The sequence below is a fragment of the Nicotiana tabacum genome, chromosome 12 (genome assembly GCF_000715075.1).
Source record: "Nicotiana tabacum cultivar K326 chromosome 12, ASM71507v2, whole genome shotgun sequence".
Taxonomy (NCBI): Eukaryota; Viridiplantae; Streptophyta; class Magnoliopsida; order Solanales; family Solanaceae; genus Nicotiana; species Nicotiana tabacum.
The window spans coordinates 87,304,930-87,318,851 of record NC_134091.1 but is presented as its reverse complement, the minus strand read 5'-3'; the positions used below and the strand labels follow the sequence as shown (position 1 = coordinate 87,318,851).

Sequence of the window (13,922 nt, the reverse complement as noted above, 5' to 3'; positions counted from 1 at the left end):
ATAAGGTCGGGCAGCTATTTTACTTGCTATATTGAGAGAGTTAAGTCAATATCAGCAAGTAAGTATATCTCTAGATCATATTTGACCCCCAGTTACTTTCAATTATTATATTATCAGTTCAGTTTTAGCTTTCAGTAATTTTATTTTCTTACATACTCGGTACATTATTTCGTACTGACATCCCTCTCTTGGGGACGCTGCATTTCATGCATGCAGGTTCGGATAGACAGACTAGTAGACCTCCTCCGTAGGTGTTGTCCGTGTTCAGCTTGATCGGTAAGATCCACGTCCTTCGGAGTTGCCGGGTCTAGGGTTTTGAGTACATAATGTGTATATATGTATATATATTATGGGTAGGTCGGGGCCCTGTTCCGACCACAGTTCATCCATCAGTAGAGGTTTGTAGACATATCATGCTAGTCAGTGCAGTATGTTGGGCTTGTAGGCCTTGTATGTATATTTTTATTGGTTTGTCAGCTGTAGTAATTATGACGGCCTTGTCGGCCCAGCTTTATATTGATGTTCAGTCAGAGCTAGATTCCGTTCAGCTTTATATTTTGTTTCACAAATTGTCTTGCAATGTGGCCCTATGGCCAAAGTATGACATTGTATGTTCAGAGTCCCTCAGTCTCAAGTGGGTCCGCTCGGTTAAGTAAGGCACCGGGTGCCGGTCTCTACCCCCAGGTTTGGGGTGTGACAGTTTGTGGGTCGTTGATCTCTGAGATCAAAGGCTCAGATAGAAGGAAAGAGTGGGGCGGGTCATTTAAAACAAGGACTGACCGGGTTTATTAAAAGGGGTCATCTGGTTTAGGATGGGGAAGTGGGCTAAGGATTTTGGGCCATACTTTGGTCCGAAATCAACTCAAAATTGGGCCATAGTTTAAATTCACGAAATTTATTAAAAATAATTTATAAAAAGTAATTAATAAATAATAAAAATATCATTTATATAGTAAAATACTTGAAAATAATATCTTAACATTATAAAAATATTTAAAAAAAAATATTATTTTAGCATAAATAATGTAATAAATATAATTATGTATAGAATGTAGGCTATTATTGCAAATATTGTGTAAATAGCTCGAAAATACAAATGTAATTATATGAAATGAAGTAAAAATATAAATCATACATGTTGGTATAAATAATAAATTTGAATAATTAAATCGCCCCAAAATAATTTGAAGGGATAATTACTAAATATTTGAATAATTTAAATGCAAGAAAATCAGTTTTAAAGCTTAAAAAGATTATAGAAAATTATAGAAAATACTTATATGACTATTGTAAATTGGGTAATAATGCAAAATAATATTTTAAAAGTATATGGAATACTTTATAAAATATGAGGGAAAATTTGGGTATCTACAGTAGGTATACCTTGAAGTCTGCGAAAATTGTTGGATGATCACTAGCGTTCGGTACAGGCAGATGTACCTGGATCTGCACAAAAATATACAGAAGCGTAGTATGAGTATACCACAATTGTACCCAGTAAGCGTCAAGCCTAACCTCGGTAGAGTAGTGACGAGGCCAAGTCAGGACATTTACTAGGACAAGATAAACTGAATAGAGTATAATAAAGACCAATAACGAAAAATGAGGAAATGAATGATAACAAAGTAGTACAATAAGGTAGGCTAATAACAGAGTTTAAGGAAAGAAAGGCAACGAGAAGTGAACACATGATGAGAACAACAAGCAATCAATTATGGACAAATACAAGTAAGATATTGAAGAAAGCAACAAGAACTGTTTAACCAACAATCAACTGCATGTGTATCAGCCCATATCCTTATACCACCGCATGCATATTAATATCACAACACAATAATCAACTTGCATCACATGTGTCCATATGCCACAACACTTGCCAATATCAATAATACCAATGTTACAACAACACATAGTCCATGGCTCAATCACAATATGTACAAGAATCTCGATAACAACAAAATGAATGAGGAATACTCAACACCGGAAAGATATCTCAACAATTAACAACTTAAAATTAGAGTAATTCGACAATAAAAAGGGATAACAAGACAATAAAAGAGGTAGCAACTTCAACTAAAGCATATAAGAGCAATTTCAACAATAAAGGATAGAACAAATGCTAACAACATCAATTAGAGCATGTGAGAGTAAATTTAATAATGAAAGATATAAATGTTATAATAAATTTAATTAAATGCATGGAAGAAGTCTAAAAGTATAAACCGGTCAAATACCACATAAAGTCCATGTACACACTTGTCACCTTGTGTACACGTCTTCCACATAGTACAATTAACACAATCAGCCCAAATCTTATGGAGTAGTTCCCCCACATAAAGATAGGCAAGATACTTACCTCAACTCGGCCAAATCATCCCTCGAAAATAGTTTTTCCCTAAAATTCGCCGCCACACGGCTCAAATCTAACCAAAAATGACTTAATAACATCAAACAATGCAAGAGAAACCAATTACAATAGATAAAGCTATGATCTTTACACAATTTCCCAAAAGTTAACCCCGGGCTCGCACGGTCAAAATTTGGGTCCAAGGGTAGATTCCGACTACCCATAATCCCACGAGTCCATATATGTATTTTATTTTTAAATTCAAGTCCAAATCGACTCTTAAAACTAAAATCTTCATTTTTCAAAACTTTGACATAAATTCCCAAATTTCCTCTTTGATTCTCATAAATTTGATATTAAATCTAAGATATAATAAGGAAATATAGTTGGAAATTGATTAGAATCACTTAACCAATGTTTGTAGATGAAAATTCTCTCTCCAAATCGCCTCCTACGGGTTCTAAAATGAGAGAAAATGATATGAAATCCCAACTCTCAGCCCTCTTGTTCCGCTGTAGATGTCGCAATTACGACAGTGAGTTCGCAAATGCGAACCCTCGCAATTGCGAAGAAATTCTCGCAATTGCGGCTACTGACAGCCTAAGTGGGAAGTCGCAAATGTGACATAGGCTTCGCAATTGCGAAGCCCGCTCCTTTCACAAATGCAACTAAAATGCCGCAAATGCGAACCTACCCAAAATGTCATACACTTCGCAATTGCGAGATGCATCGCAATTGCAATACCTAAACCTCACATGTTTACTTCGCAATTGTGAGTCTGGTGCTCGCAATTGTGACATCAGAGACACCAGCATACCAGCAATCTGTTTTCAGTCAAAACCTTTTCGAAACACGTCTCAAACTAACCCGAGCCTTCGGGGCTCGAAACCAAACATCCACACAAGTCTAAAAATATCATACGAAATCGCTCGCACGATCAAAATATAAAAATAAAATCTAGAACTACAAATCGGACATAAAAATGCATGAATTTCAAAGAAAAGTTCAAGAACATCTAAAATTGCAACCAATCATCTGAATCCTATCAACTCAACTCTAAATGACATCAAATTTTGCAGACAAGTTCCAAATTACATAACGGACCTATTCCAAGTCCCAAAACCAAATTCTGAATCCGATAACCAAAAGTCAACCTACTGTCAAACTTGGAAAAGACTTCTAAAGCTCAAATGGCCAATTTTTGGCGAAACAACACAAATCAACCTGCGAACCTCCGAATTCGATTTCGGGCATATGCCTAAGTCCAAAATCACAATACGAACCTACCGGAGCCATAAAAACATTGTTTTGGGGTCGTTTTTTTGCAAAAGTCAAACTTTGGTCAACATTTCTAACTTAGGCTTCTAAATCAAGAACCAAAAGGTCCAAATCAATCCGAAACCTTTCCGGAACGAAACTAACTAACCCCGCAAGTCATAAAAATATAAATACACATATGTGAAGCATAAAAATGGGAATCGAGACCCATATACACAAAATGACTGGTCGGATCGTTACAATTATATACTGGAGGTTTGAAGATTTTACATATGAATTCAGAAAGATCCAGTATAATATATTGGTGTTTTGAACTTTTAACATATGCTCTAATATAAAATACTGGTTTTCAAACTATTTTCATATGAAATTCTAGTATTAAATTCATCAAATATTTAGCTATTTAATGACATCTTGCATTTAATGTTCACAAATAATTCATTCTTAGTATCCAGCATTTTATTCAGGACATTGAGGAAAGATTAGGCATTCAGATGTATTTTTCTGGTATGAATCAAAGATACTTCCAATATTATATGCTGAAAATTTGTAGTTTTTACATATGAATTCAAAAAGGTCCAATATATTATATTGGTATTTTGAACTTTTAACATATGCTATAGTATAAAATATTGGTGTTTAATTTGTTTTCATATGAAATTCCAGTATTTTGTTATGTAATTCATACATGATATTGACATGCCTTTAACTGTGTTCTTTTTAATCAAACAAATATTTACGTGTTTAATCACAACATAAAAGTACTAGAAATTAAATTACATTTTATATATTACACAGTCAATCACAGAATAAATTGCTGGAAACTAAAGGATTTTCATATGAAATTCAGCATAATATCCAGCAATCCAACAATTTTCAGTTACGATTTCAATCAGAAACGAGAAGAATTGAAGATTAACTCCAGAAGAATGGAAGAACGAGAAGAATAATCATGAGAGCTTACTTGAATCTGCAGAAGGAGGCGCGAAATTATGTAGAAAGAGGTACGAGGTTATGTCGCGTAACTTTTAAAAATATAGGAGGGGTATTTTTGTCAAATTCCGTCTGAATCTACTATCTACATATCGTTGATTTTTGAATATGTGGCTAAATATGATTGACCAGGGCTACTTATAAATTTTTTTGCTTATTTTTGGTTGACATGCCAAATGCATTAAAGTCTAAATAATTGTAAGAGTAATACAAATAATTACTACCTCTGTTCTAATTTATGTGAACCTATTTCCTTTTTTGTATGTTCCAAGAAGAATGATCCCTTTCTAAATTTGAAAATAATTTTGCTTAAACTTACAATTATACCCTTAATGAGAAACTTTTATAACCATACAAATACTCTGGGGCTCTTTTTGAATTGTTTAGGACCACAAATTTTAAAAGTTTTCTTTTTTTCTTAAACCTATATTTTAAGAATGCAAGTTGTAAATTCATTGCAAGTTGCAATTTGAGCTATGTTCAAAGTGAGTTATATTAAAGAAAAAAAGAGAGGAAAGGAGAGCTGAAAGAAAGAACGCAATTTTGTGAGACAACTTGCAACATCGTTGTAATATTCTGTGTTTGTGCGTATATATTCCTTATTCATTATCGTGCCGAGGTAGACGGTCACCGTCCTTACGCACTTCCCCACCGAGTAATTGATGTGTTCCGACTTCCGGCGATCTCATCTACTCGTAAAACCCAGCAACTCACAAAAATCAGAGCTTTATTAGAGTTGCCAGAACAAAGAAATATAGCTATGAAAGCTTTGTTATATCCAGACCCATTGATATCTCCAGTACCAATTACAAAAAACAGACCTTTTTTGAATCCTCAAACTTCCGTCCGCATTCCCATTAAACGCGTCGACTATTGGGTGGGGAAAAGCAGTTATTCGGCCATTAATGCTGTATTGGATTCGGCATCGATTGATGAACTGAGGGAACAAGAACCCGATATTAAGAACCCGTCTCTGTCAACTTCGTATCGGAATTCTGAGTTACCAAAGCCCAATCAGACTGTACTGGAAGCTCAAACCAAAGTTTGTACTGGGCCCACTCAAACCAGGCCTCTCACTGAGGAACAGGCCTTCAAGGTTTTGGACACCATTTTGAAATCAGGTTATTCTGATTTGACTTTGTCTCTCTAATTTTTATTCATTTCTTTTGTTTTTCTGGTACTGTGACATGTTTTAGGATTTAAGTTATATAAACAGATAAAGAATTCTTTTTACACCATCCATCAGTATAATTATTACTTATCATTTTTTCTGGGTCATGAATCATTGCTATTGTGAACTATCCTGTCACGACCCAAAACCCCACCAAGGTCGTGATGACACTTAATGTAACCCTTTAGGTAAGCCAACACTTATAATCAATCAAAGTAAGACAAAAATAAAGGATAATCCGCTGTCATGATAAAGATAAAACATATATAAGTCTGACAACATCAACTAAATGCGAAAAATACGTCAATCTCCCAAAAAATCCGGCAGTACAGAATCATGAGCTACTAAAAAGAGTACAACTAGGTCTCAAATATAAAATGTTGTCTAGAACAAAATAAACATTAGGATAGATAAGAAAGGGATTCCATAAGCTGCAAATCCAACATAGCAGCTCACCACGAAGTCTCCAAAGCTAAGCAACTAAGCACCCTCCTGGACGCCGCTAGGACCAATACCAAGATCTACACAGAAATGTGCAGAAGTGTAGTATGAGTACATAATTAACGCACACTCAGTAAGTAGCAAGTCTAACCCCGATGAAGTAGTGGCGAGGTTTAGACGAAATGTACATACTTAACCTGTTTCACTCATAAAAATATACATAAATGGAGAAAACAACCAAGAAACCACAGATATAAATAGCAAGGTGGCCCTGTCAAGGAACAAGTATTAAACATATCGAATCCGCATATAAGGATGGTATGCACCAAATAGCATGTGAATGCATACCTCTACGTGAGTTTAGAATGTCTATGCATGATAAAAACTCAGCTCTACTTTAACCAAAACCTCCTAGGTGCCCGACACCTCCTTGGTATCCAATATCACTGCTCACACATGGCCCAAAATAACATGGATAATCACATGACTCCAAAGGGATGGATCCAAATCACTGCGCTCGAGCATTATAGCTCCATAATTTATCATTAATATCTCAGAAATTAGTCATCAAACCGTATGGAATGTACATCGTGCCAAATCATAATAACTGCATGGAATGTCCGATCGTGCCAACCTCAGTCCATACTAGAGTATCATATGCAGGGACGCATGCATATGAACAAGAAATAAGCATGTATATTGCATATGGACAGAGAAATCAGCATGCAGAGATGTGTGCATGTGTATAAGTAAGACTACAACTTAAGTTGCTTGGACACGAGTGCGGATCTAGAGGTCTGATCCTACGGATCCTAGTACGGATACGGGTGAGGGATCCGACTAAAAATAATTCAAAAATATAAAAATTATCTCTAAATTATGAGAAAATTTGTGGAATACTTACGTATAGTTTGTAAAGTGTGGATTTCTTCTTTATTCTCAAGTTGTAGTATGTAAAGTGTTGATTTCCTAGATAAGGTATACTATTTACTTCAAATTTACCCTAGCTTTTGGTTCTGATTTCGGGATATCTCGTCTCGAATTTTTTCGTCTGTCGTGGTCAAAGTACCCAAAATATTTTTACCAAATCAGGTACGGATCCCATACCCATACCCATACTAGTGTTGTGTCGACACGGGTGCGACACAACTGCCATGTCGGAGCAACTTAGACTACAACTACAACATGTAATTCAACATGCCAAATAGCCCATCATGTCCAAATGAAGCATCAAAAGGCTAGACATAATCTCTAGTATAAATAAAGTTGCTCAAGCAGTCATACAACAATTAAGGCATAAAACAAGAAGAAATATATCTCGTACAAGGCACAAAGAAGCCTAAAATCTACCCCAAACATGGTATAACCTTGGCACCCGCATATACGCTCGTCACCTCGCATATACGTTGTCCCCAAACACATATTATTTATCATACAAGTCCATTTTAGGAAAATTCCGTCAAATCAAAATTAGCCAGGATACTTACCTTATCCGAAATAAGCCTCAACCTTCCAAAATGCCCTTTCCTCTATCATTGGCCTCCAAACGCTCCAAATCCAGCCAAATAATACTCAACGAGGTCAAATATAGGTATAAAAACTAACTCCAGACTATAAAACTTCAATCTTTAATCAAATTTTAAAAGTCAACAAAAAAGTCAACCTGGGTCCACATGGTCAAAACCCGAGTTTAAGGTCAGATCCGTCGACCCATAACCCCACGAGTCCAAATATGTGATTAGTTTCCAAATCCGAGTATAAATCGACACTCAAAACCTTAAAATACACTTTTCCAACTTTTGGACAACTCCAATTTCTCTTGTTCAATCCCATGTTTTGATGTTAAATATAGCGATAGATTCATGTAAAAATCATAGATTTAGGTTAGAATCACTTACCCCAACCTTGTAGATGAATCTCTAGGCCAAAACCTAGTCCCACAAGCTCTAACAACTAGAAAAATATGCCAAAAACACGAAATGGGGCTATTTATACGAAGGGCTAAAGCTGTAGAATTCTGCAGCAAAATTTGGCCTACCGCGTCATGGGGTGCGCCGCGGTAGGTCTGCAAACCTGCAACTTTTTTTTAGCTTTGCCCTTTAGCTCCCCCGACATTCCGAAACACACCCAATCCCCTCGGGATCCCGTCCAATCATCCCAACAAGTTCGTATACCCTCTACAAGCTTGTCCAAGGGCTCAAAACACATCTGGAAACATTACAACTAAGAATCAAGCTCCAAACCAGATATGAACTTTCTTAAGTTTTTCAAGCTTCAAACTTACAAAATAGGCCCGAATCACTCTCGACCCCTTCGGGTCACCTCTCAACCATCCCAGTAAGTCCAAATAACCTATATGGACTTTTCCAAAGGCTTAAAACACAAAATGAAACGCAATAACACAAAAGTGAACCCCAAGTCAAACTTATGAACTTTGAAGTTCTTCAACGTGCCAACTTTCAACCAAAAGTGCCGAATCTTCCGGACCACCCGATACCCGATCCAAATATACGTACAAGTCCAAAATTACCATACAAACCTATCAGAACTTTCAAATTACCAATCCGAGCCCGTTTACCCAAAATGTTGACTTTGGTCAACTCTCTTAGTTAAAGGCTCTAGTCATGAACCAAGTGTTCCAAACTCCCGAACCTCTTGGGACCTGAACCACTCGTCCTTGCAAATCATAAAACATCAAATGAACCTACGGGAAATCTCAAATAGGGGAATGGGGTTCTAGAACTCAAAACAACCGGTTTGGTCGTTACATATCCAAATTAGCTTTTAAATTACCTGATCTGAATAAGTACTTCTTACACCATCAGAAAATTAGAATTTAAGCTCGTTTTATTTTTCTATTTCCTTTTGAGTAGAACTTGTTTGTATATTCAATACAGTGTGATATTACAGAAACAGGAGAAGTCAGAAACAGTCTAAGTAGTCCCAACTAATTATGTTTCAAATAATTCCGGTTCGTATTGTAGCTCGGAGTTATTGATGGTTAGTACATCTGGTGTCCTGATTTTGGCCCTCTTCCAGAAATCTGCATGCCGATGTTGCTTGATTTAAATCACTGCAAGTATACCTTCAGAAGATAAAATTGACAAGGTCAAAGTAATTTAAATAAAGCAAAACCACAAAAATTATTGAGGCAGGAATTCCCATATCCCAGAGTAAAACTTGCTTTGCCATTAAAATGGATATATCTGTGTAAGACTTCTTGATGACTACTGAAGTTACTTAGTAGCATAATGTTTGATTTCAGCAAAGGGAGAGCTCAAAGACGAAGAACCAGTATCAAAAGCACAACTTGGGGCATTTTTTTCTGCAATGACCATTCGTGCAAATGCCTTCCCAGAGCCAACCCAATGGAGTGAAGGGGAAAGGCGTGCAATGAACCATTATTGGCCGCAATTGATTCGAGTGCTTCCCCAGGATACCATATTTATTGCTGATCCAGAAGGCTCGATAATGGGAGTTGGCAGTTCAATAGGCCCTCAATTCGTTGGTAATGGTACTGCGGAGATGAGACTCGTTGGTACCCTTAGGGAAGTTTTGGCTGGGGGTCATCTTGGATATGAGGAAGTTCAGGGTGTTCTAAAAGATGTCCTTCCATTGGAAGTAGGAAAAATGGAATCATCTAGTGTAAGTGAGTCACTGTTTTCTGCATTTATGATAGGCCAACGAATGAATCGGGAAACAGACCGTGAGCTGAAAGCCTACTGCCTTGCATTTGATAATGAACTTGGTAATATACTATTTCCTTTTGTCTAAAAAGAATTGGTTGTTGCTTGTTACGTGCCTGCTGCTAAATGACATTGGTTGTTGCTTGTTACGTGCCTGCTGCTAAATGACATTTCTTTATTATCTGCTTTAATCTTGTCATCATCCCTTTCAGGCCCTGCACCCGTTGCTGATGTAAACTCATTGACTCACTACGGTGAGCCTTATGATGGAAATACCCGCTACTTCAGAAGTACACTGTTTGTTGCTGCTGTTAGATCCTGCTATGGTGAATCTTGCTTGCTCCATGGTGTGGATTGGATGCCACCAAAGGTGTCATATGTGCCTATATGCTGTAATAAGATATCCATTACTTAATATCTATATCTAAAATTTATGTCTGATATATATACGGAAAAGATATTACTAGTAGAAAACATGAATATGCAAGGAAATATTTACTTGAAGAGGCACCTGCTGCAAGAAGCTGTCCTCAAATAGTCACCTTCAAATGAAAATTTGAGTTTGCAGAAAATTTTATGATCCAATAATAGCAGATAGATTTCTACATCCGTTCAATTTTTATTTTTTTTGAAGCAAGTGGTTTAACCAAACCTCATTTTCTTATTCCAGGGAGGCATCACTGAAGAACAAATGCTGATGTTTATGGGAGCAAACACACACTTAACACCCTCTCAAGTTAAAAAGCTTCTTGAGGTCCATGATTTTCCCGTCCCTTGATACCTTTTTTGCATTAAACTTACATAAAATGTTGCAGTTTATTAGTAATCCAAATTGTATTCAGGATGATGAAGTTGGTTTTGCTTATATAAGTCAACGAGAAGCTCGCCCATCTTTGTACGTAGATCCAACCTTTCAGAAACCGAATCATTCTCTTTATTTTTGTTTTTTTCCTTTTTTTTTCTTGCATGTCCTAAAGGGAAAGATAATGCCTCAATTAACTCCCCAGCAACTGTCCTAGCAGTTAAAAATAGAAAGGATATATTTCTGCTGTAGATTCTGCAATCTGGTCTTCCCAATTCTGAAGGCTTTTTAAAGTTCTAGGTTCATAGAATCTGATGGTTTGAGATATTCTGTATGGCTGTTCCAAAGCCTTTCTATATGTTGGACTCCTCCCTTCCTCGATGTTCTTAATATTTCAGTTTCCCATCTGAACATGGCTCCTACCGTTGAGTCTCTTCTTCACTTTTGACTTTTCTTGGCTTACTTAAAAAATATGTGAGATATCATTATGTCTTCTATTTGAGTACTTTTACCATGCTCTTATTTATTTGTTTGTTTGGGGGAAGGCAGTTTCTTTTTGGTGCAAGACTGCAAGTATAAAACACTAAATTCTGATATCTAGCTAGGCTTAGAACAGCTACTCCATTCCTGAATATCGTGTGAAAATTAAGAAATAAAATTACTTATATTTAAAATATTTATGCATAAGTTATGCTTTTTTTTTTTTTTTTTGAAATGGCTTATGCATTATTTTTTTGAAATGGATAATATGTTATACTTATCACTAGAGGCTAAAAGTTTCAACTTAATTGCAAAATTACTTGCCAATAATTGGCTGACCCCGAAGGTTAAGCACCTAGTCAGTACTTCGTCTGTATTCATATATATGTCCGTTTAAGGCACAGCTCAGTTGTAGAAAGAAATTGTTCCTTAGATCATTGCTTTATGAATGTAACCTGTGTTAAACTTCCATGATAATAAGAAGCAGCTAACATGATGGTCCATATGTTATTGTATTTGCAGATACTCATTGATAGGGTTAAGGGAACATATAAAGAAACGCCCACCACTGGCGACAGCTGAGAAAGTTCAACAAATTGTGCGGGTAGGTCATGTTACTGTTTGTTTCTTTTGTACCAAATACAAAAAATGCATTTAGGTCTACGTATTTAAATTTCTAGATTTCAAGTATGTTATTATCTTGTTCTGCTTACTTATGAGCTTAGCTTAGAACTGGTCATGAATTAATTCAATTGACTCTCAATCACATGTAGGTTCTTTAGAAAGAAGTTATAGGCTCTTAGATGGCTTTTTCTTTTCTTCAATTTGTATTTTTAAAAGCAGAAGCTCCGTGCAGCTTGGACAAATTGGTCTTTATTTGAATTGTTCTGTTTTCTCTTCAGGCTCGGGGGAAGGAAGCAATTGTTGCTGGTTTCTATCACGAAGGCTATGAAGAACCATTGTTGATGCTTATGAGGAGACGGGGTGTGCATGCTGGTTTGGTTGTAAAGGTACTTCATGACCTGAAAGAAGATTTCTTTTTGGGGTGGGTGGGGCGGTGGGGATGGTCCCCTCTGCTGTTTATTATCATCTCTGACCTGAGAAAACCAGTGGCAACATTGATTTCGCGAGTTGTACATAATCTCTGTAGATGTTTGCATCTTTAGGGTGAGGAAGGCGCACTTTCAATGACGACGAGGTTGAGGACAGCAAATGCATCAAAAGGATTTCCTGTGAATTATTGCTCAGGGTTTCGTTCAGTGAATTTGGCACCTGCTTGTGCAGTTGATGGTACGTGTTTACCATACTGTCAGTGATTTTATCCCTTACTTTCTATGTTGAGTTGCTGAATTCCTGCTTCTCCAAGTACATAAAAACAACATACCCATTCTAAAGAAAATAGACAATGAGGTAACTGGTTTTAAGCATCTTTTCAGCAAGCTCAAGCTTTTTAAGATGTCGCAGGTGTATCACGTGAGAGTTTCAATATTGAGGTTAATGCTAAGGATTATGGCTTTGCACCCACAGATACTCCAAGAACAGATAGATCTGTAAGCTCCGTCTCTCTTTTTTCTCTTTCAAATGCTTTCTGTTCCCAGAATTTACTAGCACCAAAATTTGTCAGAGCGATAAGTGATTTTTATCATTTTGCATGTTACACTGATTGCTCTTTGCCATTGTATATATTGGGACTACTATCTTGGTGGCCGCATCAATTCTAAAAGTTTATAAATGACTATATTTTGTGAAGTTAACCATGTGGTCCAAGATCATCGGTTTACTTTGTTTAGGTTTTGAAACTTCTAGACGGAAATCAAGGCCAGTTGCTTCAACTTGAGTGCTTCTCTCGTATTTCCAGCCTATTCCTCGAGCTTTGTCCTTCTGGTGGTAATATAAATCAAGATGATTAAACCTTTGTTCCTTTGTAAATTTCTTTAGGTTGCAAAGAATATAGAGTTGGGTTTAGCAGCTTTACGTGGAGAGAAAGGTCCAGCATATGATAGAATTGTCTTAAATGCTGGTATGATCGATCATTTGCTTGGGTCTGATGGAGCTCAAGACATAAGTGCAGCTTTAGATAGAGCCAGAGAAGCCATTGATAGTGGCAAGGCCTTGACAAGATTCCTGAATTACATCAAGACATCTAACAAAGTGATATCATAGTTTGAGGCATGTTGGATTTTCTCCTTCCTCGTCTAGGCCATTATCCCAGCAAATGTGTAATGGGTTTATGTCCATATGCATGTGCAGATGATGGAAGTTGAAATTCAAAATTGTTTTCTTTATCTTTTGTCTTTTAAATCTGTTGTACATGTCGGAAAGATTTTCACTGTTTCAATTTTGCTTAGGCAAGCTTCTCTCATACCGTTCCCCCTTTTTCCCTACTTGAAAAGGTCTCTTCCGTAGAGGACTTGAGAACTGATCTAAAGAACTGTTCTGATATTTAGTTATGAACTTAATGTCAGTATTACTATTAGCTTATTCATGTACGAGTACTTGAAGGAACTAATATCTCTTGTCAGCTTTGATTTCCACTTGAAGGCCGGATAAAATGGTCTGAAAATCTGTAGGTATGAAAAAGAAGGAATAGAAAAGAGAGGGTATAGATAGAAAGTTTGCTTTCATGAAAGATAACCTAATGGTAATTCCGAAACAGATAACCTAGAAATTGTGTAAATAAAGAGTAAAGATACATGAAAAATGTCTTGGTAATTCCAGCATCTC

General features: G+C 36.5%; 1 protein-coding gene across 2 annotated transcripts; it reads left to right on the top strand.

Moving 5' to 3' along the window:
• The first annotated feature begins 5,057 nt into the window (after positions 1-5,057).
• On the top strand, positions 5,058-13,704 carry LOC107826215 (uncharacterized). Of its 2 annotated transcripts, none has more exons than XM_016653167.2 (10): positions 5,058-5,739; positions 9,496-9,978; positions 10,129-10,286; positions 10,587-10,670; positions 10,759-10,811; positions 11,721-11,802; positions 12,101-12,208; positions 12,365-12,488; positions 12,663-12,748; positions 13,137-13,704. In XM_016653167.2, the coding sequence occupies exons 1-10, from the start codon at positions 5,379-5,381 to the stop codon at positions 13,359-13,361; spliced, it is 1,764 nt and encodes a 587-aa protein (XP_016508653.2). In that variant the 5' UTR covers positions 5,058-5,378; the 3' UTR covers positions 13,362-13,704. The 2 variants fall into 2 exon arrangements, with proteins under 2 accessions (XP_016508653.2, XP_016508654.2); XM_016653168.2 differs by having other exon boundaries at positions 12,654-12,748.
• The last annotated feature ends 218 nt before the right edge of the window (positions 13,705-13,922 follow it).